At 40.4% G+C, this 24,021-nt stretch overlaps 1 protein-coding gene across 1 annotated transcript in view; it reads right to left on the reverse strand.

Annotated features, from left to right (window-relative positions):
- cspg4 (chondroitin sulfate proteoglycan 4) overlaps positions 1–22,653 on the reverse strand; it is a 52,796-nt gene extending 30,143 nt beyond the window's left edge. The window contains exon 1 of the mRNA XM_088996187.1: positions 22,496–22,653. Coding sequence (XP_088852313.1) covers positions 22,496–22,568 — 73 coding nt within the window. The 5' untranslated portion in view covers positions 22,569–22,653. The remainder of the gene's footprint in view (positions 1–22,495) is intronic.
- Positions 22,654–24,021: the final 1,368 nt, after the last annotated feature.

Raw genomic sequence — 24,021 nt, forward strand, 5'->3', positions numbered from 1 at the left:
TTTCTAAGCGCCTTTCAAAACTCTCAAGGTCACTTTACAGTCACAGGATACAGTCTCTAATAGATAGCTACCTAGCCAGCTTAAATGATAGCTAAATGGCTAAATGATAACTATTGTACGATAACGTCAGCTCAGGAAATTGAAATTCTGGAAAACATCTAGACTACGTAAAGATTCCGTTACAGTTGGACTCGCCTGTTGAAGCAACACCTATATTTTCATTCACCCCCCCTCCCCTTTACTCCGTTAACCCTGACATATCTCATAAATTAACCAACTCTCCATTGTCCAGTTTATAGAAACTCGCATACAGGAATTACATAGTCTTTATTTTTGTTTAAAATACTCCAAACTCTTGACTCCGGTGTCAAAATGCTGCTTCATTCAACACTTGTACACGCTTGATATATTTTTCGACCATACGTTCAACTTTACGGGCTACGAGGGTTCAAAGGCCTCGGTTGAGACGCTCACTCGGATTCCATCATCGCAAGAGAAATGGATGGTGTCAGTTGTATTATGATTATTATTATTATTCCTCCGCCCCCAACTCTTCATTCTGAAATGGCTTCCACCTGTGTATTGTCAGCTTTCAGTCTTGTTTCCCTCTAGTGCCAAGAAATATGTTCTAGGAGGTGGGGTTACAGAAACACATACACACGAAAGGGAGACGACAGAGCTTGAAACAAAAAAAAAACAAAAGTGAAAAAAAAAACCAAAAGTGAAATGGTGAGAAAATGGATAGAAAACGCAGTAAAATTTGGACTAATTTCACCTTTATTGATAGTTCAAATGCAGAACTGGCTGCCTCACCGTGGTAAATGACACTATGAATCCCTGTACGATGCTTAAAGTTCTTCAACCATCAGTGGCAAGCCTTGAAATCATCAATGGATGACAAACTTCCAGGTTGCCTCTTGACAATATCTGACTGAAGTTGCTGTGGTTTCTCTGCGATAATTTTACCTTGTTCCTCACCAATTGTGTTCCGTGTAGCTGGGTTGATAGCTTTTTGCATAAAGGTTACAAATGTGCTTGTGCTTGATGTGATATTATAACCTTGCAGTCTACACTCTGCCTTGGAACCATCAAAGTTGAAACGAGTCCAAATTTCACTGTTTTATATCAATTTTCTCACTCGCTCTCTGTTGTCTGCCTGTCTCTTTAATGTTTAAACCATCTCCCCTCACTGCTACGTTCTTGACCAATTACGTGGCTTTAACCGAAGACTGAGGGCGGGGAATAGAGGACAAAAAAATATGTTGGCAGCCATTTTCTTGTTAGGAAAACGGGCTCGTTCGCGAACGCCACATCACTCATTGTGACAGCGAGGTGTGTATCCCAAAAAAATAGTTCATATGCCAAGGTAAAATATTCATAAATTTAACGTTCTTAAACCAAAAAGTTCATAAGCCAAGGGGTTCGTAAACCAAGGTATCACTGTAGTGAGGGGAGTCACGGTGATACAGAAGCCGCTGTGAACAGACCCCCCCCCCCCCTCCCAAAAAAAAACACATCTGACTTAAAACAGGACCAGGAAAGCAAGTGTGTGTTCAAGATCACAGCATCGCAGTAGCGCCACCCCACACCCCCTTACATCCCGATTATAATAGCAACCAGCTGAAAGCACACGCCGGCAGACTGACTGACTTGACCCATTCCAGTCCAGACGGGCCCCCATCACCCCCGCCACCCCTCATTTACCCGCTGCCCCTCCCTCCAGACACCCCTTATTCGCTCAGACCTCTGAAATTTAGGGCCAGAAAAATGTCGAATCCAGATGCCGGCTCTCCCGTCTTTCCGTTTCTACAAACCATTCCAACCTGCTCACTCAAGTTCAGAGGCGCAAGTTGGAGACATAAACACTTGCGCTAATGCTCTTGCACACATGTACAGAAACTGATTTGTCTTCCGCCTACTGGCCGAGCCAACCCGGCGTCTGCTGGCGTCTGGAGGGGTTTCCACCGCGCTACCGTTCCCAAACGTCAGCCCCAAGTCTCGTTTGGTGGGTGGGGTACGACTGAGTACTACTGAGTGCTCATTCACTCATGATAGTACACCACTGAACCACATCTGAAACGGGATACTTCTGGAATATATCGTGGACATGTTGGTTTTTTGTCTTCAGAATACCAAACGTTCATGATTGTGGAAAGGATCGGCCAATAATGGTCCACTTGCGTTGGACACACAATGTGGTACAAAACTGTGTGTTGCTGCCACTGCTCACCCAGAGAAAAAAAAATAAACTGTTACTGTAAAATGACCTTGAGAAGTTTTGAAAGGCGCTTAGAAATGAAATGGATTATTATTATTATTATTTAGTATCTATTCGCTAGCTATTAGCTAACTAGCTTGCTATCTATTTAAGTTACTTTGGGGTTGAGCAAGTGCTGCCGCGTGTGGCTGCCTCTGCTCACCCACAGAAAAAAACTTATCCTGTGACTGTAAAGTGACATTGATGGTTTTGAAAGGCACTTATAAATGAAATGGATTATTATTATTATTAATGAATAAAATACAATTATAAATGGAATGCTATAAATGTATTATTATTATTATTATTATTATTATATGAAGTGTATGCTCGTACGTATGATGATGATAATAATAATAATAATAATAATAATAATAATAATAATAATAATAATAATAATAATAATAATAATACATTTGATTTCTAAGCACCTTTCAAAACTCTCAAGGTCACTTTACAGCCACAGGATCAGTTTTTCTCCGGGTGAGCAGCGGAAGCCACGCGCGCCAGCGTTCACTCAACCCAGAAGTCACTGAAATAGATAGAAAGCTAGCTAGCTAATAGATAGCCAGCTAGACAGTTAGCTAACTAGATAGATAGCCATATAGCGAATAAATAGCCAGCTACAAAGCTAGCTATCTAGCCAGATAGCAAATAGATAGCAAATGGAAAGCAATCAGCCAGCTACGTAGCTAGATAATAGATAGCAAATATATAGCAAAAATAGATAGCAAATAGATAGCCAGCTAGCTATATAGCAAATGGATAGCAAATGGATAGCAAATGGATAGCTTTAGCAAGATGTGTGTTTTTTTTAGCTAACTAATAGATAACTTAACGTATACGTTTGTGTCTTTACATCTGAAATCAAATTTGCTATTGTGAAAAATTTCTTTCTTTAAATGCGACTTTCACTGCATTTAAAAGTGAAACGGACCATCGCTCTTTCCGTCATTTTTCCGATGAGTAACATGTATCGGAAATCCAAATGAGTCACTGTTGGAACCTCCTGAAATGATCCCTGTTTCAGTTCCAGCGCTAATGATAGCTTTGCAGAATATCGCCGCTACTTGCGCACACGCTAGGATTTTCCCCAAAAGCAATAACTCATCCATCATTTTTTCCAACCAACATTGCCCTCTCCGCATTGTGGAATCCTTATATTCCTGCACACGGATGACGAGGTTCCATCGCAGGATACCCGACCCGGTTCAACCTAATCACGGCTCTCCACGCTCGGCATGTTGTAAACGGTTTAAACATGTGGTGGCAACGCCACGCCGCAATGTGCTTTGAGGTGCGTCACGGGGACGGACGTGCGTCCTCTTAACACTCGCTGTCCTTTCCCAGGGGTAGAAATGCTTGGTGGAAATGTTGTCCCAAATTGCTGAGGTGATTTAGGACATTTTAGCCTTTGATGAACAACAAAAAAACAAAAGTGAAATGGTGAGAAAATGGATAGAAAACACAATGAAATGTGGACTGGTTTCAACTTTATTGATAGTTCAAAGGCAGAGTGTAGACTGCAAGGTTAACATATCCCATCAATCAGGCTCCACAAATAACCAGCACAAGCCATCTGTACAATTTGAAGAAAACCTACAAGCATGGGAACCAGCTATTAATGACGTTTCTAGTGTGTCTGCCTGCATCTGTTGCAATATCACAACTTCTAAGATGTACAACCCAGAGTTGCTTGACACACTTTATGCAAAAAGCTATCCATTCCATCCAGCCATCAACGAGCAGAGTGTAGACTGCAAGGTTAAAATATTCCATCAATCAGGCTCCACAAATAACCCATACAAGCCATCTGTACACTTGATGCAAAAAGCTATCGACCCAGCTAAACAGAACACAATTGATGAGGAACAAGGTAAAATGATGGCAGAGAAAGCACCTCCAAGGGATCATTCCTCAAGATGATGAAAGAAGAAGGTTACGTTCCTCATCAAGTGTTTAATGTTGAGGAAAGCGGTCACTCCATTCAATCAACGACCATCACAAAGGTAATTAAAACGACTTTATTATAAGTAACATTTATTTCTTTAATTACAGTGATTATGGAATGTGACTCTCCTTCCAAACAGCAATTCCCTCCCTCTTTTACGGCTTATTTAGTAGAAAATCATGTTTTATGGGAACCTGGGAACGTATTATTCTCATTTTAATGGTTTCCTATGCGAAATTCATGTTTGGAATACACACTTTTCGCTTTAAACACACTTTCTAGGAACCAATTAAGTTCATAAGCCAAGGTATCACTGGACTTGCTCTTGGGACTCGGCCTCGCCCCGGTTGCACTGAAATAGCTCGAACTGGGTGGGGAAGTCGGTCGGGCTTTGGCAGCGGCGCCCACCTCAAAGATATTATTTCAGACGGCAAAGTGCACTGCGGTGCAGGAATCTTATCGCAGATGGGAAGCATTTCTTTTCGGGAAGATAAAGAGAACAAAGAATCCCTCAAATTCCCCCGCACATTATTCCCAAACAAGCCCTATTCTAAAACATTCAGATGACACAGCGCAACCTTGGAATTTTATCAAAAAGGCTAAGCCAGCGTTTGTTCGCACTTTGTAAACAAAACAAGGAATCCGAAGTTGTCAACTGTAGGGAAGTCTGGACGAAGAGATCGAGACAAAAGTGGTACCTCAGCTTATGAACTTAATTGGTTCCTAGAAAGTGTGTGTACGGCGAAAAGTTAGTCTGCCAAACATTTATTTCCCATAAGAAACCATTGAAAATGAGAATAATCCGTTCCCAGGTCCCCATAAAACAGATTTTCTGCTAAATAAGCCTGAAAACTACACAAAATATACCTTATTTTATGTATAATAAATGTACTATTGCAGTGTCATGACAAAAAGTTACCGGACAACTGTCAAGTACACTTTACAGTCACGGGATAATGTACGTTTACCTTTTGTAGCGTCCTAAATTTTGTTAGCTTCTTTTGAATCTTTCTTCTGGGGCTGAGGTTCTGTTCATCTGCTTTGGAAAATGCAAATACACGACCTTATAACGCTCGGGAAAGGCGGAAGCACGAAGCAGGCTTCTGATTGGCTTCTGTGCCGAGTATGCAAATTGATAAACGAAGCGAAATTCAGAAATTTCCAAACCGAATTTCTAAATCGGAATCATTTATTCTGATTTGAAAATCTTCGTTCAAACGTTTGCTTTATGAAAAACAAATATCTTTTTTTTTTTTTCCTCTTGAAGAAGTTGTCGGCCACCCGGGCGGAGACATTTTGTAAGTTGTACGCCCGACGGAAAAGTTGCACGCCCCGGGCCTCCGGGCAGATTCTTTTTCAGACACTGCATTAAGTAAAATGTTCTCCCGTCTATACTATAAAACTAAAAAAAATATTAATCTATTGGTGCAAGCCAACATTTGTAAACAAAAGCCTTAAACTCTCAGTTTTTCTTGTGACGCAGAGTCATGAGTGTGAATTTTCTTCGGGCGACACCACGAGTTGACGCGTTTTATTGCCGACTTGAAATCCCAGACGAATGCCTCTGAGCTGACAAACAAAACATGATCAGGTGCCCTTGGCAACTTTACAGCAACAGACGCGTGGGTGCGAAAAAGTAAAACAGAACAAGTAGCTAACTAGCGAGAGGGAGTGACGGTTACTGCTTTTTTAAAGCACACACACTCTCTCTTTACGTCCAATATTGTTCTTTAAAGCAAGATAGTGTCAAAAAAATTCACCATTTCTTCTTGTGTCTCAAACGAGGGTTCTTCGGAGCAACTTTGTGCTTCATATTTATTCTAAGCTAGCTTGCTAGCTAAACTTTCATTTCGGTTGTGAAGTTTTCTGTCGACGCATTTTGTTTCCTTGGCCACTGAAGAAAAATATTGAGACTAAGGGATCCACGGAGGTTTATGCTAATCTAAATAAACCTTTGACTAATAAAGGCTAATCCAAGCCAATCCAGTGTTAGCTAGCGTCGAGTGGCTAGTAGCTGGTAGCTAGCAATTGAGCTACTGAGCGTTGTAGGCTAGCAAGAGCCGTCGGATGACTTTTCAAAGGCGGTTAAATTGTGACTAAAGTCAAGACTAATAAAAGGTAATCCAATCCAATGTTAGCAGCTAGTGGCTAGCGGATAGTGGCTAGTAGCTGGTAGCTAGCAGCTGAGGTACTGAGCGTTGTAGGCTAGAACCTTTGGATGACTTTTCAAAGGTGGTTAAATTGTGACTAAAGTCGAGACTAATAAACGGTAATCCAATCCAATGTTAACAACTAGTGGATAGCGGCTAGTAGCTGAGCTACTTAACGTTGTAGACTAGCATGAGCCGTCGGATGACTTTTCAAAGACGGTTAAATTGTGACTGTCAAAGTCGAGACTAATTAAAGGTAATCAATTTTTTGTTGTAGGCTAGCAAGAGCCGTCAGATTATTTTTCAAAATCGCTCCGCACACTCTGATGCGGACAAATTGACGCCATTGCAGTTCCTCCCGATCAATTTTGAACAAGCTAGGCTCACTCAAGTTTACCATTTTAGCCACAACAAAAAAAAAATATATATATAAATATACCACTTGATATCGATGTTATTGGAGAAGAACATTCATTTTGCTGTTTTGAATTTAGGAGGAGAAAAAAATATATTGATGTAAAACTGAAAAACAAAATGTCCGAAAAATGGCTAATTTTCTCTTTTGTATTCTCGCATGCGCATTGTCATCCATTCATCTTTCCTTGTCATTTTATTCGACTGTCTTCTATACGTATGGCAATTTTGCTATAGCGTAAAAATTGAGGAAGTTGACAGTGGTAACGTACACTGGTGGAGTAAGCTAATGCTAGCCCGTGTTTTGTTTTGAACGTCATCTGTATTGTGTTGACTTAGGATGCTTCATGGTACAGTAATACCTTGGCTTACGAACTTAATTGGTTCCGAGACAGAGTGTTTAAGGCAAAAAGTGTGTATCCCAAAATATAATTGCCCATAGGAAGCCATTAAAATGAGAATAATCCGTTCCCAGATCCCCATACAACATAATTTTCGACTTTCTAATTTTCTAAGCCTTAAAACTACACGATGTATACCTTATTTTATGTGTAATAAATGTGCTATGATATTATGGGGAATAAGGGACAAAAAAAAGTCGGCAGCCATTTTCTTTTCGGAGAACGGCTTCACTCTCTCGCTATCTGTAAACCCCACCCCCTTCACTGCTGCTTTCTTGACCAATCACGTAGCTTTAACCAAAGTCTGGGGGCGGGGAATAGAGAACCAAAACAAGCCGGCTGCCATTTTGTTGTTCGAAGAATGGGCTCGTTCACGAACGACAAATCACTCATTGTGGCGCTCCGTGTGTATCCCGAAAAATAGTTTGTATGCCAAGGTAAAATTTTCATAAATTTAACGTTCGTAAACCGAAAAGTTCGGAAACCAAGGGGTTTGTAAACCGAGGTATCACTGTAGCTGCTTTTTGCTAAAAAAGTAAGGTAAGGAATGGACGCTTATAGAATTGTGAAGGCCCCATTGAAACACCTCCAAATGTGCGGTGAGTGCTTCTAAAATTGATCCCCCACCACTTAACTCAAGTTAAAAGTCTCAACGTTTATTTTCAAACTTGCCCGGCTGGTTCTTAAGTGAATTCAAAGTGTCTACGCAGAGCACGTTCAAATACACCGAAGCACCTTGAAGTTCTCTTTCACAGAGAGGACACACTTTAATCTGATGAAGTTTTTTTTTTTTTTAAAGAACCTTGATCTGAGTCATGAAGCCAAGGTGATAATCCTTATTTGAGGTTAGATTTTTGAGGCCTGGATGGGGTTTAACGGATTTTCTTTGGTCTCCTTTTGACTTTCTGGCGCGCATTTTGTGTTGGATCATATCTTCAAACCTTGCCCACACCGGTATCGGACTTCCTATTTACCGTTTTACTCACGGCTTCAAAAAGCGCGCTTGTTAAAACAACAAAGCTAATGTCAAGTAAAAAAAAATCGATAAATCCACGTCTCCTGTGGAACACGTGTGCACAACGTGGGCCAGGTTGGCTTTTTACGGTGTGTCACCTTATAACAGTGGCCTTTCATTTCTCACATGTGTCCGTTTTGATCTTTCGTAGCTGTCGGGGCTCACGTACAAAGCCTTGCAACCGCCCCCCCCCCCACCACCACAAACGAATAGCGACCCCCTGAGTTCTGAATATATTTACCCTCATTTATCGGAATTTCAATGAGCCTGAGCAATCCGTTTCCACGGTTTGATTGAAGCGCTGTCGGGTGCACGTATATGTTTTGCGTCCCGCGCGGCGAAACGCTGCTGAATTTGCAAATCATCCCGCCAAAAGGAACCCGGTCGCCTCCAGCTGGCGCTCACATGTCTGAAGAGATGCTCGTGTCGAGAAAAAAAAAAACAGGCCAATGGATATTAACGCATCTGAAGAAGTGTGTGGTGGCAATATATACATGTAGTGTGTGTGAGAGAGTGTGAGTGTGAGTGCGAGAGAGGGTGTGAGAGTGTGAGAAAGAGGGTGAGTTAGTGTGAGAGTGAGTGTGTGAGAGTGACAGTGAGCGTGCGTGTGTGAAAGTGTGTGAGAGTGAGATTAAGTGAGAGTGAGAGAGAGTTTGCGTGAGTGTGAGAGAGAGTGTGAGAAAGAGGGTGAGTGTGTGTGTGAGTGAGTGTGTGAGAGTGAGGGTGAGTGTGAGAGAGTGTGAATGTGAGAGTGAGAGTAAGTGCATGAGTGTGAGAGTGAGTGTGAGAGTAAGTGTGTCTGTGAATGTGAGAGTGAATGTGAGTGTGAGTGTGACTGTGAGAGAGAGTGAGGGAGTGAGAGAGTGATAGTGAAAGAGTGTGATAATGAGAGTGTGTTAGTGTGAGTGTGAGTGAGTGTGAGAGAGAGTGTGAGAGTGTGCGACTGTGATAGTGTGAGAGTGTGAGTGTGAGAAACCCCTTCCAAAAAATAATGTCAGACACATCCGATCTAAATCAACATTGTTGATAATTTTTGATCGTATGACAGTATTCAGATTATACAAATGAACTTTATTTGGTGGCACCAATTTGAAAATGATGAAGTAGAATGTATATCTCGAAAAAGGAAAGTCTATTGGTGTTAAAAAGTGGGATTAGCATTGTTAACACAGCTAACTAGATAGCATTGTCAATTCAGGCTCCGGATTAGAAACTCACAGATTTCGGCATGAAACCGGATCTAAAAAACGAACGCTGGCAATTTGGAAAAATTAACACGAGCAAAACAAACGATCGCCGCCGATGCCGCCATGAAGGTCGCGACGGCTTAAGATAGCGAGGAGGAAATGACGTGTGCAGACGCAAGCGAAGCCTGCAACAGCTGCACGGAGTGGGGTGGGAAGGTGGGAAGGTGGGGTGTAGCTGAGGCAAAGAACTCGGCACACACACAATGAGCTCCTTGTGCAATCACGTGGAATATTTGACGCGCTTGTGGCGACGCCAGCTCCAAATGGTTGCCATCCCAAGATGCGCAATTAAACTGCACTGTCAAAATAAGGACAAATGAGTGTCTTTTGTTACACTCAAAAGGTAATTGCCCCATTTTATGCTGTGATTGACGCAACCTCCCCACCCAAAAATCAAAACAGTCATACCTCGGCTTACGGACTTAATTGGTTCCCAGAAAGTGTGTGTAAGGTGGAAAGTGGGTATTCCAAACATGAATTTCCCATAGGAAGCCATTAAAATGAGAATAATCTGTTCCCAGGTCCCCATAAAACATCATTTTCTACTAAATAAGCCTTAAAACTACAATCAATATACATTATATTATGTATAATAAATTAAAGAAATAAACTGCACTGTATAATAAAGTGGTTTTATTTACCTTTGTGATGGTCGTTGATGGCTTGATGGAATGGAGTGGCCGCTTTCATCAGCATGAAACACTTGATGAGGAACGTAGCCTTCTTCTTCCACCATCTTGAGGAATGATTCCTTGTAAGCTTTGGATGCTTTATTTATTTATTTATTGGCTGCCTCACCATGACGAATGACACTATGAATCCCTGTACGACACTTACAAGTTCTCGAACGATCTGTGGCTAGCCTTGAAAGCGTCAATGACGAAATTCCACGTTGCCTCTTGACGATATCTGAGTGAAGTCGCCGTGCTTTCTCTGCGATAATTTTGCGTAGTTCCTCATCAATTCTGTTCTGTTTAGCTGGGTTGATAGCTTTTTGCATAGTACTCTGGGTTGTACATCTTAGAAGTTGTGATATTGCAACAGCAACAGATGCAGGCAGACACACGAGAAACTTCATGAATAGCTGGTTCCCTTGCTTGTATGCTCTCTTCAAATTGTACAGATGGCTTGAGCGGGTTATTTGTGGAGCCTGATTGATGAGACTTTTTAACCTTGCAGTCTACACTCTGCCTTTGAACTATCAATAAAGTTGAAACGAGTCCACATATCACTGTGCTTTCTATCCATTTTCTCAACATTTCACGTTTGTTTTTTTTTTCACTTTAGTTTTTTTTTTGTTTGTTTCAAACTCTGTCATCTCCCTTTAGTGTGTGTGTGTGTTTCTGTTTCTGTAAGCCCTCCCCCGGTCACTGGTGCGTGTATCCTGCACCGTGTCTCCCCTCCCTCATCTACCACGGATCTTGACCAATCACCTGCGGCTTTAACCGAAGACTGGGGGCGGGGAACGGAGGAAAAAAAAGCCAGCTGCCATTTCAGGAGCTCCAAGAACCAAGAATCACTCATTGTGGCGCTCCGTGTGTTTACCGAAAAATAGTTTGTATGCCAAGATTATATTTCTCGCGAATTTAAGTTCGCAAGGCGAAAAGTTCATTAGCTAAAGCGTTCGTAAGCCGAGGTATCACTGTATTAACAAATTTACATTAGTCTGTGATTCTGATATTTTTAGGCTATCAGAGCAGGCCTTACAGGCCCCGATGGCCCACCACTGCGTAATATACTGTAGATATGAATTGCCGGGTGACAGTACACCGGACGTCCCACATGAGATGGTTCCAGGTTCTATTTACATCCGACCTATCGCGTTCTGAGTGTCGAGTTGAACGCCTTGCTTGATTCTCGTCAGCTAGCTAACAACTCCCGTTTTGGTCCACATATGCAAAAGTCTTCATACGAGGCGCATATGCTGCCAAAACATGATTCCATGTTAACTGGCGACTGGATGAGAAAGCGCAAAATGCAGAAGCGGACATGGTCTTCAACATTCCTGAGTCTGCGGACGGAGCCAAAAGCATTGAATTATCTTTACAGACGCTTCCAATGGAAACAGAAGATGTAGAACAGCTGCATTAAAAAAAAAAAATAAGGGTAGTTGCGAGACTGTGACTTCACCCGAGTTCGCTTTAGCCATAAACGGATCCCAATGCGAAAAAAACTGCCAGTCGTTTTCATTTCACTGCCATTATTTATGACTGATAAAAATGAATACATACATAAATACATTAATAAATAAGCTTTGTGGTCTAAGCTTACTGACATTTGGTTCGCCAAAACCAAATGAATGTAGATGGAATCAAAACTAGGCAAATAAATAAACAAACATAAATCAGGCAATAAATAAATAAATGAACAAATAGATGAATAAATAAACAAAAAAAACTAAGGAACAAAATCAATAAATGAATACATCGCTTTTGTGATCTAAGCTTACTGACATTTGGTTCGCCAAAACAAAATGAATGTAGATGGAATCAAAAGTAAACAAATAAATAAACACATTAAATAAGGAAAGAAATATATCGATATAAAACAAATAAACAAAAACCAAAAACAAACAGAAAACTAAGTAACAAAATGAATGAATAAATCGCTTTTGTGGTCTAAGCTTACTGACATTTGGTGCGCTAAAACTAAATACAGGTAACATCCAACTTACGACCAGCTCGACCTACGACCACCCGTACTGACGCCCACGACCTCCAGACCCTATTTTTTAAATTTTACTTCTATGCCAGGCACCGCAATGCGCTTGCAGGCCAACAACGTGTCCGACAATTTTGGCCAGCCAGCCAGCATATCTCTCTCGCACAGCAATTGACCGTGTGATGCGACCAGAGAGGGGGAGTTTGCGAGTCATTTAGCCTCCGAGTCTCTATTCAACATTTTGAATGGATTTGCATTTACGACCGTTTTGACTTACGACCGCTTGGTTGGAACGGAACTCGTAAGTTGGATGTTACCTGTACATGTCGATGGAATCAAAAATGAACAAGTAAATAAATAAGGAAATAAAAACATAAATAAATACAGTATATATGGTTTGTTTGTTTTTTTCAAAATGATATCTACTGTGCAGGACGACCTATAGATGGCAGCATGTGGACTCAGTGGCCGAGGTAAAGTGAACTTTGGGTGGCCCGACATGATGGCTTGTCGGCCCCCATCGGCCATTGGTTCACATCTGATATCAACCCCGACACATTTCGGCCAACAAATCCGACATAGTAGCCAATGAGCATCTCGGGACAAACTTTTTGAGGCCGCCGCATGATGAAGCAGCTCAGCCTCATGATTGTGACTCACGCCGCACGAGGCCTTGGTGGAGGGAGTCCCTGCACTTACAAATTGATTCCTGCAGGCTATATTAAAAGAAATGACTCACCGTCACATGCGGGTGATCACATTTTGCCTTCCTTTTGGGGAAAATGTCTGCGTCGTGGCGACATCATGAATAAACATTTGCTCAGGAGTGAGTTGTAAACATTTAACATAAGGCGGCTTTCTTTCATGATGAGGTTGTTGGTTTTGTCTATATTAGGCGAAAAAGAGAAGCAGAAGGACAATTTCGAACTCAAGGCAGTTCCAGATGTTGAAGACTTTTTTTTTTTTCGCTCAAAACGCATCAGCTAATGACTCAGCTTCCTGTGCAGCTTTTTTTCTTCTCGCGGAGCCACAGTAGACCACAATAGAGCCACCTTAAAACCTCCAGTCTAGTATGTTTCACAAGGGTGGAGTGAGGAGGGGTTTAGGCAAGCTCAAATTGACCAAATGGTAATTGGACATCATGAATATCTTTGCGATATGTAGCATGCATTATTTTTGGGGGGTTTGTCGTGTTTCCAAATCCACACTGTGCACCCCTCCCATTTTTGTAGCATAGTTTAGGACTTGTTTTCCCCCTCGTCTGTGCCTCTTCCCGTTGGTTCTATTTTTCCTTTCAAAAAATCTTGCAGCCTATCAGGGTTTCTGTTCTGGTTTATTTATTTATTTATTTATTTATTTATTTATTTATTTATTCAACTATGTATTTACTTATATATTAATGCCTATATTTATTTATTAATGTATTTATTCATCAATGTATTTATGTATTCACCTACTATTGTATTTATTTATTTATTTACGCACTGATTCATTTATTCGTGTTTTTATATTTTTGTTATAGTTGGAGTTTTCATTTTAGTTTTAGTTTTATATTTTTATTTTTATGTAATCATTTATTTATCAATATATTTATTTATTTATCTATTAATGTATTTTTATTTATTTATCAATTCATGTATCTACTAATGTATCTATTTATTTATATTTTTATAGTTTCATTTTAGTTATATTTGTAGTTGTTTTTTCATTTATTTTTATTTATTTATTAATTTTTTATGTATCCATTTATTTATCTATTTATTTATCGATTAATCTGTATTTTTATTTTTCAATTTACTTATGTATCAATTTATTTATGTATCTACTAGTTTATTTATTTCATTATATGTTTTATATGTTTTATATTTTTATATTTTTTATATTGTTTACATTGTGTATATTTTTTTATTTCTTATATTTTTATATTTTTTAAATTTTTATATATTTTAATATTTTTTTGATTTGTTACATTTTTTACATTTTTAGATTTTTAAATGTTTTGATATTTTTTCATATTTCTGATATTTTTGATATTTTTGCTATCTTTTATATTTTGACATTTTTGATATTTTTATAAATTTATATATTAATTATATTTTTTTTATATTTTTTATATCTTTTATATTTTTTTTATTTTTTACATTTTTAGATTTTTAAATGTTTTGATATTTTTCATAATTCTGATATTTTTGATAGTTTTATAAATATGTATATTCATTATATTTTTTATATTTTTTATATTATTTATATTATTTATTTATTCATTTCTTTTCATGCATTAGTTTATTTGTTGTCTATGGGACATGTTATAAATGTGAAGTGAATTTTATCATACATGTGAAACTAAAATACATTTAACGTGGGGGGGGGGGGTGAAGCAGTAGCCCTAAAAATGTCCATCAACCGTCCCTACATGCCTTCTAAGTATCGTTTGAACAATCAAAACGACGCGAAATGCAACGTCGTATAATGACGCTAAACGGCCAGCGTGAATTCTGTCCAGATCGGATCTGAAAGGTCTCGCGTCCGCCCTTTTAACGGACGTCGACCGTATCGTCCCTCGCGGCCACGCTCGTCCCCGTTCTGTCTATCCTGTGACAAACATGCAACACCTTTCTGAAAATGTCATCCTCACTTCTTCATTAAATCGGCAAATGCTTCCTTGCCATGATGGACCATTATGCGCCTTTTCATGAGATTGGCCTATAACATACGCTATGACGGCGGTATGTGGGACATACCGGACTTCATTCTCGGATGTTGGATGGAGGGGGGGGGGGGGGGGGGGGGGGGGGGGGGGGGGGGTTGTCATTCCGCATTTTTTTTTTTTAATCATTTTATTTCCAGTGATATAAAAAACAGAACTGTCTCCTCTGTTCATTTCACGGGAAAAAAAAGAACTAAATAAACAAAGAGCTCAGCAGAAGGCCATATCGGAACATCTGGTCATGCATAATTCCTTCTTATTGAAAACTTGGCTGTTGTGTGATAATGAGAATTTCTCTGGCGTTTCCATTTTGGGTACCCATGCCCCCCCCCCCCCCACCTCCCAAAAAAAAACGAGGTTTAAAAAAAAAAAGCCCTTATCAGAAATAAACACGCCGATTGACTTTGCCTCTTTATGGAAAGCAAAGGTACGCCCGCCATTTTTTCATTTCCAATGTGCCGGAGCCGTCGGTGAATTTGCGACAACAATCGCGAGAACAAAAAAAATGCAGGCGCCTAAATCGAACATCTGGCAATTCCCGTCAGCTGGATGACTCTGATGCCAGACAGACATCAAGGCGAGGAAGCTTTATAGTGAGGAAAATAGCACGTTTCATGTGCTGTGGGCTTTGTTTTAGTGGCCAAATCCTACTTTTCCAGGGGAATCAATTGAACTGGTTGAAAAGAAAGAGTAAGAATTGAACTAATAAACTGCCAGACGATGTGCAAAAATGTGTCCATTTATTTTGTTATTTATTATTTATTATTTATTATTTATTATTTATTATTTTACCCTTTATTGTTTACTTTTTACTGCTTACCGTTTACTATTTACCGTTTATTATTTATGATTCATGATTCATGATTCATTATTTATTATTAATATTTTTTTATTTTTTATTTTTTATTTTTTATTTTTTATTTTTTATTCACTATTAACTATTCATCATCCATGTATTATTTATTTATTTTTCATGTATATTCATTTATTATTTACTATTTATTATTTATATACTGTTCATTTATTACTCATTTGATATTTGTATATTTTTTATTTTATGATTCAATTATTTAGTTATTATGTAATTATGACATTCATTTATTATTTATTTTTATTTTATATTATTTATTCTTGAACTCACTCACTACTAGACGGTGTGCAAAAATATGTTAGGACGACATAAACATTGGAGTCCAGATGGCTCGAATTGATACGGAAGGACTTCTTGAATCGATTGCAAACATTGATGCTTTCCTCTTCACAACTAATTAAATCACATTCATAACTGGATGAGTAACAGGAAAGCATCTTCTCCCAATCTGAAGCCATTGTTTTGATTCTGGAGCAAGGCAGTTTGTGAAGGAGTATCCTGGCGTGACATCACGAACGAGGGGGCGGGACTTCTCAGAGGTCATTTTGAAGTAGTTTTGGGACACTTGACGTCATATTTCTTGGTGTTTTGCCTGCGTGTTTTGGGTATTTTAGATGCTATAAAACGTTTAACAGCGGTCCTGTTTTTACAAATTATCTTGAGATTTTTTTTTAAAGCATTTTGACAAAAGGGAAGCTTTGAGCACACCAATTGAGTTCATCCCCATGCAGTCTTTGTTCCCAATCTGTCTCCAAACTGAATCCTCGGAATTTCACCCCCCGCCCCCCCCCGCCCCCCTCACCATTCGAAGACAATGCAACAATCACATTCTTGGTTTTGAGAATCCACAATTTTAAACCCCCCAAATTGCCACTTGAGCGCCTAAAAGCTCAACCGTCCCCGTCACTGTAAACACCGGCGACTTCTCTGACTGATATGGATGAAGTGAAACCATCGCATGTGGCCAAATTGCCCCCTTTTTCAACGTCTATGAGCGAGGAGGAGGCTTACCCCAGTCTATGTTTACATGCGACGTCTTAGCTTGCGCTCACCCCGAGGCTAAATGAGGACTGCGTGTGGGCTGCCTGCTCCGGCTAAAACAAAAAAAAAAAAAAAAACGGAACTGCCTGTCAAAACGGGAGCAATGCGGGAAAGATCATCTGCCAAGGAGGCCTGGGGTTGGTCGGATCTTTATTTATAATCCTTCATCTCGACGACACCATTTAAAAGTGGGACAAAAGTCCGCTATCCAACGGCTTTCTCTCCTCATTATGCTAACGCTACTCGGGATACGTCTGTGTAAGCTCTCAGTCGTACAGGAGTGATCCATCGATGAAAAGGTTTCTTGCATTTGTACTTCTTTGGAGGTGTTGGACATTTCATTTCTTATCCAAGAGGCTTCGTCAGCAAACAAGTCTTTTGCTGGTAGTTTCGGCCCTATCTGTATATATATATATATATATATATATATATATATATATATATATATATATATATATATATATATATATATATACTATCCAGACGTGGCAGTGCCAGACTCTGCTATGATTGGTCCCTGCTCTCAGGTTGGGGGGAGCAGAGGACTACTCCCTGCGTCTACCCTGATTACTTCTATTGTCCTGACTGATTACTTTTATTGTCCTGCCTGAATATGTAGTCTACGACTGGCCTGATTGCCCCATTGTACTGGTATCACCTCATCAGCATAACTAAGCCTATGTTGCCTAGAAATCCTGTTGTACGAACGACTAACATTGAAGGATTTTGCTGTTTTATGAAAATAGCTTCTTTTACTCCCTTTTCAAAGCATCTATTTTCTTTCGCTAAGATTTTAACCTCATTGTCGTTAAATGAGGGGTTGCTAGCTTTTAGGTGCTACTTGGGATGTTTGATTTATTTTCCTGATGTCTTGGTCGGCAGAAATGGAGGAGGGGTCTGGAAACGTCAGTGAACAACCAACAGGGGCTGCCGGATTAACTCTCTCGTGGGCCTCACAGACAAATTACCGACTCCCACATGTTTATGTCTGTATCAGCCAGCATCGCTAAAAGCTAATCATGAGCTTAAGGTATACAGATGCTAGCAAGGTTTTTTTTTCGGAGGGGGATTGAATCCAGATAGTGCTGAGTAAACACAAAGAACACGAGACACGTGTCGACGATGTCTTGTTTCGTCTGCTTGTCAGCTTCGGTGGCGGCGAAGGACTCGGAATGGCTAATCGTGTAGAAACTAACTACGAGTTTATTTTCACGTATTTTCACACTTTTTCAGACGAAATCGGTCAGATACAAAAGTGGAAGCTGCAGATTTTCATTGACAAGATCATGACGTGCTGTAATGTGAACAACTGCGATATCGATTGGTACTTTGTTATCCCGTCTATGGTATTCGTATTTGATGTACCATATTTGCAGGTCAGATGCTAATCTAGCTAGCTACTTAGCTAGCTATCTATTTGCTATCTATTAGCTGTCTAGCTGACTACCTAGCTGGCTATATATTAGCTAGCTATGTAGCTAGCTAGCCAGCTATTAGCTATATATTAGCTAGCTTTCTATCTATCTGAGTTACTTCCGGGTTGAGTGAACGCTGGTTGGAACGGAACTCGTAAGTTGGAACGTTTCCTGTGACTGTAAAGTGACCTTGAGAGTTTTGAAAGGCGCTTGTCAATGAAATGTATTATTATTATTATTTTTTTTAATTTTTATTCTTCTTATTATTTTGTACATTCGGTCAGTTGACATGCGCCCCCTACTGGCCAGGATGTTTGTGATGTCATTGTTTTAATATTTTGCCGAACTGATTTTTTAAATTGGGAAGGCGAATATTGCAGTGGATGAATTATTTTTTCCCCGAAAGGTATTTTTGAATATTGTTCCATATACACTACGAATATGGAACGTTTATTCATTTATTGCCTTATTTACTGATTTACTGATTTACCTATTTAGTGATTTACTTATTTACATATTTACTTATTTACTTATTCACTTATTTAATAATTTACGTATTTACTTATTTAATTATTTATGTATTTACTTATTTACATATTTACTTATTTACTTATTTAATAATTTTCTTATTTACTTATTTACTTATTTAATAATTTAATAATTTTCTTATTTACTTATTTAATAATTTACTTATTTGCTTATTTACTTATTTACTAATTTACTTAGTTACTTATTTAACCATTTAACCATTTACTCATTGACTCTTTTACTGTTTTATCTCATTCACTTGATAAAGGATCCAGCTGGGGTAAGAAAAGTATCTTGGCGAAGGACGGCCGAAGGTTGCATCTTTTACGCTAACCCGACACAATGACAAAAATCCGCTGAGAATGTGCTTGTCTTGTCACTTTAACCTCCAGACGACGTTTTTCGGCACAGTATCAGATAAGTGATAAGATACCTGCTCAATCTCCTGCAAGCGAATGTCGCCACGGCAAAATCTATGTCCATTTCCTACGGAAAACCTATATATATATACAGTAAAGTCTCGTTATATCGATATTCTCGGGAGTCCGAAAAAATATCGATATAACCGGGACTATCGATATATCCGACCCTGCGCGCATGTAATTTTCTCCATGCGTGCATAGAAATAGTATCGATATAACCGGGACTATCGATATATCCGATATCGATATAACGAGACTTTACTGTATATATATATATATATATATATATATATATATAGTTTTAATACTTTACAGGACACTTTACAGTCACTGGATTTTTTTTTGTGTGGGTGAGTAGTGGCAGCCATTCGCACCAGCGTTCACTCTACCCGGAAGTAACAAAGCGGCAAAGTTATGAAAGGAAGAAGAAAGGAAAGAAAGAAGTAGAAAAACAAAATACAGGAGCTACTGTCGCCATCCTGAAGTAATAATTTTGTGCTGCTAGCTAACGTTGACTTCCGTCTCCTCCAAAGACATTTATTCATCTAAAAATGTAAAAATCCAATCCCCAAACATTTGCTTTATTGGATGTGAGGAGTGTTATGGCGACCCCAGCGGGCCGCCCAGAACCAAATCCTCCCCCAAACTCCGCCCGCCCACCCGGTCGGCCGGTGGCTTCCCGCCAGATATCTAAAATGGCACCTCTCCATCCAACAGCTGTCCTGCATGTATCAAGCAGGTGATAGGAAGAGGCGACCTATCTTTAGGCCCCTCACGCCACCCGATCCTCTCGATATACTTTTCGAGCCATCGGCCGGCCCCGTTTTACACCAAGTGAGGTTCTGTCGCGAGTATTGATTAAATGGAGCGTTGAAAGAAACAAACGAAAACGATTGGAAGAGTGATTGTAAACACATTGGGTGAAAGGCGCGTGCGTCTTTTGGACACACCGTTTTCACATTAAACGTCCATGTTGGGACTCGATAGAATTTCTGGAAAGTATGAGGTGAGCGGGGGTCTCTGCGGCCCCCTCCCGCCCCTCCCCCGCCTCACACATTCAATAATCCATCAATTTCTCCAAACAAATATTGGAGGGATTTGTCTTTGGCGCGGCGACGGCAACACGACGCCTTGTACGGAGCTCAAGCTGATTCCGTATTTATTTATTGTTCCCTTGTTGTCATGGCGACAGGAAACTCGATGGGGGCTTCCATGCGCACTCTGGATCTAATCACCCTCGTTTGGGCTTTGAATTTATGAACAATTTACTCAAGTGACAACATTTCCACGCAACCATTTTAAAAGCGTTGGCGCGAATGCATCCATCCACTCTTTCATCCATCATCCATCATTCATTCATTCATCAACCCATCCACATCCGTCCATTGGATTGGATTGGATTTGCCTTTATTAGTCTCGCAGTGGAGAAATTTACATTTCACTGCAGCAAAGTGATGAAAGGAATGAAAGTAGAAAAACAAAATACATCCATCCTTACATCAATCCTTTCTTTCATCCTTCCATCCATCCATCCATACTCTTTCATTCATCCAGCCATCATTCATTCATTCATACACCCATCCATCCGTCCATCCATCCAAAAAATCCATCCATCCATCCACACCCTTTCCCATCCATCCATTCACTCTTTCTATCCATCCATCCATTCCCTCTTCATCCATATCTTTCATCCATCCATCCACTCTTTCATCCTTCATTTATCCAGCATCCATTTTTCATTATTTTATCCATATTTCATCCAGCCATCACTCGTTCATCAACCCATCCACATCCATCATCCATCCATCCATCCATCCTGACATCAATCCTTTCTTCGATCCTTCCATCCATCCATCCACCCATTCACCCGTCCATCCATCCATCCATCCATCCATCCATCCATTTTTTTCATTTTGCCGAGCCTTTTGTTGTGCTCGCACTGCCCCAGTCGTCGAGTGGCTCCTCGCAGGGAGTAACACGAGGACACGAAACGGTGGAAAAAAAGTTGGCGGGTTGCAGCGCGGCAGAAAATGAACGGAAAATGTTCTTACACGACTCTCTGGGCTCCTAGTCACAGATTTTCATTTCTTCCTATTTTGTTTTTTTCCTCCCATGCTTAAAATTTGCTTCTGATTCAACCCAGACGCTCCAAACGGATGCAGATTGACCATCGCTTGCTTTTTGAGGGACCTCTCTGCCATGTGGAAAATAATAATAATAATAATAATAATAATAATAATAATAATAATAATCACTATCACAATCATTATAATAATTTAATAAATTAATATTTTAGTTTAATTTAATAATTTAATTATTATTATTATTATTATAAATAAAAGTGGATTAAGATGTGATCTGTTATTTTTACAAAAATCGATAGTTATTTAGGTAGCTATCTTGATAGCTATCGACCTAAATAGCTATTGATCTAGGTAGCTATCGATCTAAGTGGCTATCTAAAGTATCTCGGTAGCTATCTAGCTATATATCTAGGTAGCTATCAAACTATATATGTAATAAGCTATATACAGTAAAGTCTGGTTATATCGATATCGGATATATCGATAGTCCCGGTTATATCGATACTATTTCTATGCACGCACGGAAAAAATTACATGCAAACAGGGTCGGATATATCGATAGTCCCGGTTATATCGATATTTCTTCGGACTCCCTTGAATATCGATATAACGAGACTTTACTGTAGCTATAAAGCTATAAATCTGTCATGAACAAACAAATAAATAAAGAATATAAAAGACATTTGTGTGAGAGCGCTTGCTGAAAAAAAAAAAAAACTTTCGCGCGCTACATCCTGTCCAAACTGCGCTCGCCCTCTGGAGGAAGCGTGGAGTCGCACTTAGCCAAAGGTACTGAGGCCGATTTGTGCCTCACACTATGGAGCCATTGTGCGGAGCCCCGCCTCCCTCGTCAAAACTCACACCCCACTCTGACTTTAATACCCCCACCATGGATACACAGTAAAGCGAACCCCGGCGGGGTCTTCTCCGGTCCATGAAAGAACGATTCATAGCCCACTCCTTCATCTTGTCACCTCGCCACCCCCCTCCAAACCGACCTCTGACAACGCAAACACTCTCAGGGGCGCCTCAGCAGGCGTTCAAAGTGCCCCGGATGGGAAGCAGAGGGGGGTCTCTGGTTCCTCCCCACCCTCAAATCTGGACCAGACATGCACTTGAACTTCAACCAAATGCCTTTCAATGAATCCGGCGGTAGAATGAGACCACTAGAGAACGTTAGACTACCTAGACTCTAGGTAGGTTGCCTGGGTTAAGGTAGTCTAGGTCCGAGACTACCTTAAAGCAGGCAACCCCTGGTTTAAGGTACTCTGTCAACGTGGAACAGTTCCAGATGTTGGAAAAGGGGGAGGGATGAACGAGTGGCCGCTTACCTCCATGGCTGGGGTCAATGAGGATCATCAGGGTGAGGATGGCGCCCAACAGGGCAGAGTACGAGGCTCTCATAGTTTAGCTCTGCCAGTTAAGTCCGGACTCTGGCGTCTCTCGGTTTAGGCACAACTCCATTCACCAGTGGCCTGAATGACTTTCCACTTTAGGGACCTACGAGTCGTCTGTATGAAGGGGCAGGGCTGGGCTGGGTCGGGGAGGGGCCAGGAGAATGACGCCCCTCTTTCCAAAACTGCCCTAGAACCCTCCCGCCCCCCCCCCCTCCTCCTCCTCCTCCTCCTCCTTTCACCACCAATTGCAGAGCTTTCAAATGTACTTGCACACATGTTCCAAGGCTGGAAAAATCGCTTCCTGTCTTCACTTTGAGACCTGAAAAATAAGCATTTGTTTAGATTCCAATGGGAAAACCATCAAAAAAAAATTGAGTACAATGGGGAGGGCGAAAAGGCCTATCGATTAGTTATATAGCTACTTATAGCTAGTTATCTGAGCTTGAAATGGGGCGGCTGTACAAAATACAATCCATATTGAATTATATAGCACTTTAGCAACAGATGAAGCTATAACAAAGCGCTAACATGGACAAAACAGGAAATGCTGCCCCCTTGTGGAAAAGATAGAAAGCTACCTGGCTAGCTATCTATTGTCTGTCAAGCTAGCTGGCTGCCTATCTAGCCTATCGAGCTATCTATCAGCTGACTAGCTATCTAGATAGCTATCTAGCTAGCTATCTATTGGCAATCTATTAGCAGGTAGCTATCGCTCTATATAGCAAGCTCGGTAGGTAGCTAGGTAGATTTCGCTCAATCTAGCTAGCTAGATAGCTAGGTAGGTAACTACATAGGTATCACTCTATCTCGTGAGCTAGTTAAGTAGCTATCACTCTATCTAGCAATCTAGGTAGGTATCTGTCACTCTATCTAGCTAGCTCGGTAGTTAGCTAGGTAGATTTCGCTCTATTGAGCTAGCTAGGTAGCTAACTACATAACTATCGCTCTCCCTAGTGAGCTAGTTAGGTTGCTAGGTAGCTATTGCTCTATCTAACGAGCTAGGTAGGTAGCTATCGCACTTTCTACTAGCTAGGAATGTAGCTATGTATTTAGGTATTTTTGTGTCTTACTGCCTAGCTAGCTTTCTAGCTATTTATCTACAGTATATGGGGAGGGGGGATTGTGTTTTTCACAAATGTTAGTGCCTAAATTTGTCACTTTTCTAGCGGAATGAGCCATGCGCGGAAGACAAATGCGAAGACAAAGTGACGCGCGACGCTCCTGAGAGCGATTGCGGCTGTAAGACGACCCACCAAACGACACACGGCGGTTTGTAAGGCAACACTATATTTATGGCAGACGATCCCCTCTGTAAACAAGCTCCTTGATTATTTCAGCATGGCACCAGCCACAGTTTAAATTGCTCTCGCCCGAGCCTGCGACCGCGACCCCAACCAGGGAGGTATAATTCATCCTGGTCTCATCAGAAGATGCAACCCACGTCACCAGTCGGGTCCTGC

The sequence above is a fragment of the Hippocampus bargibanti genome, linkage group LG05 (assembly GCF_051943395.1).
Source record: "Hippocampus bargibanti isolate YZ-2025 linkage group LG05, ASM5194339v1, whole genome shotgun sequence".
Taxonomy (NCBI): Eukaryota; Metazoa; Chordata; class Actinopteri; order Syngnathiformes; family Syngnathidae; genus Hippocampus; species Hippocampus bargibanti.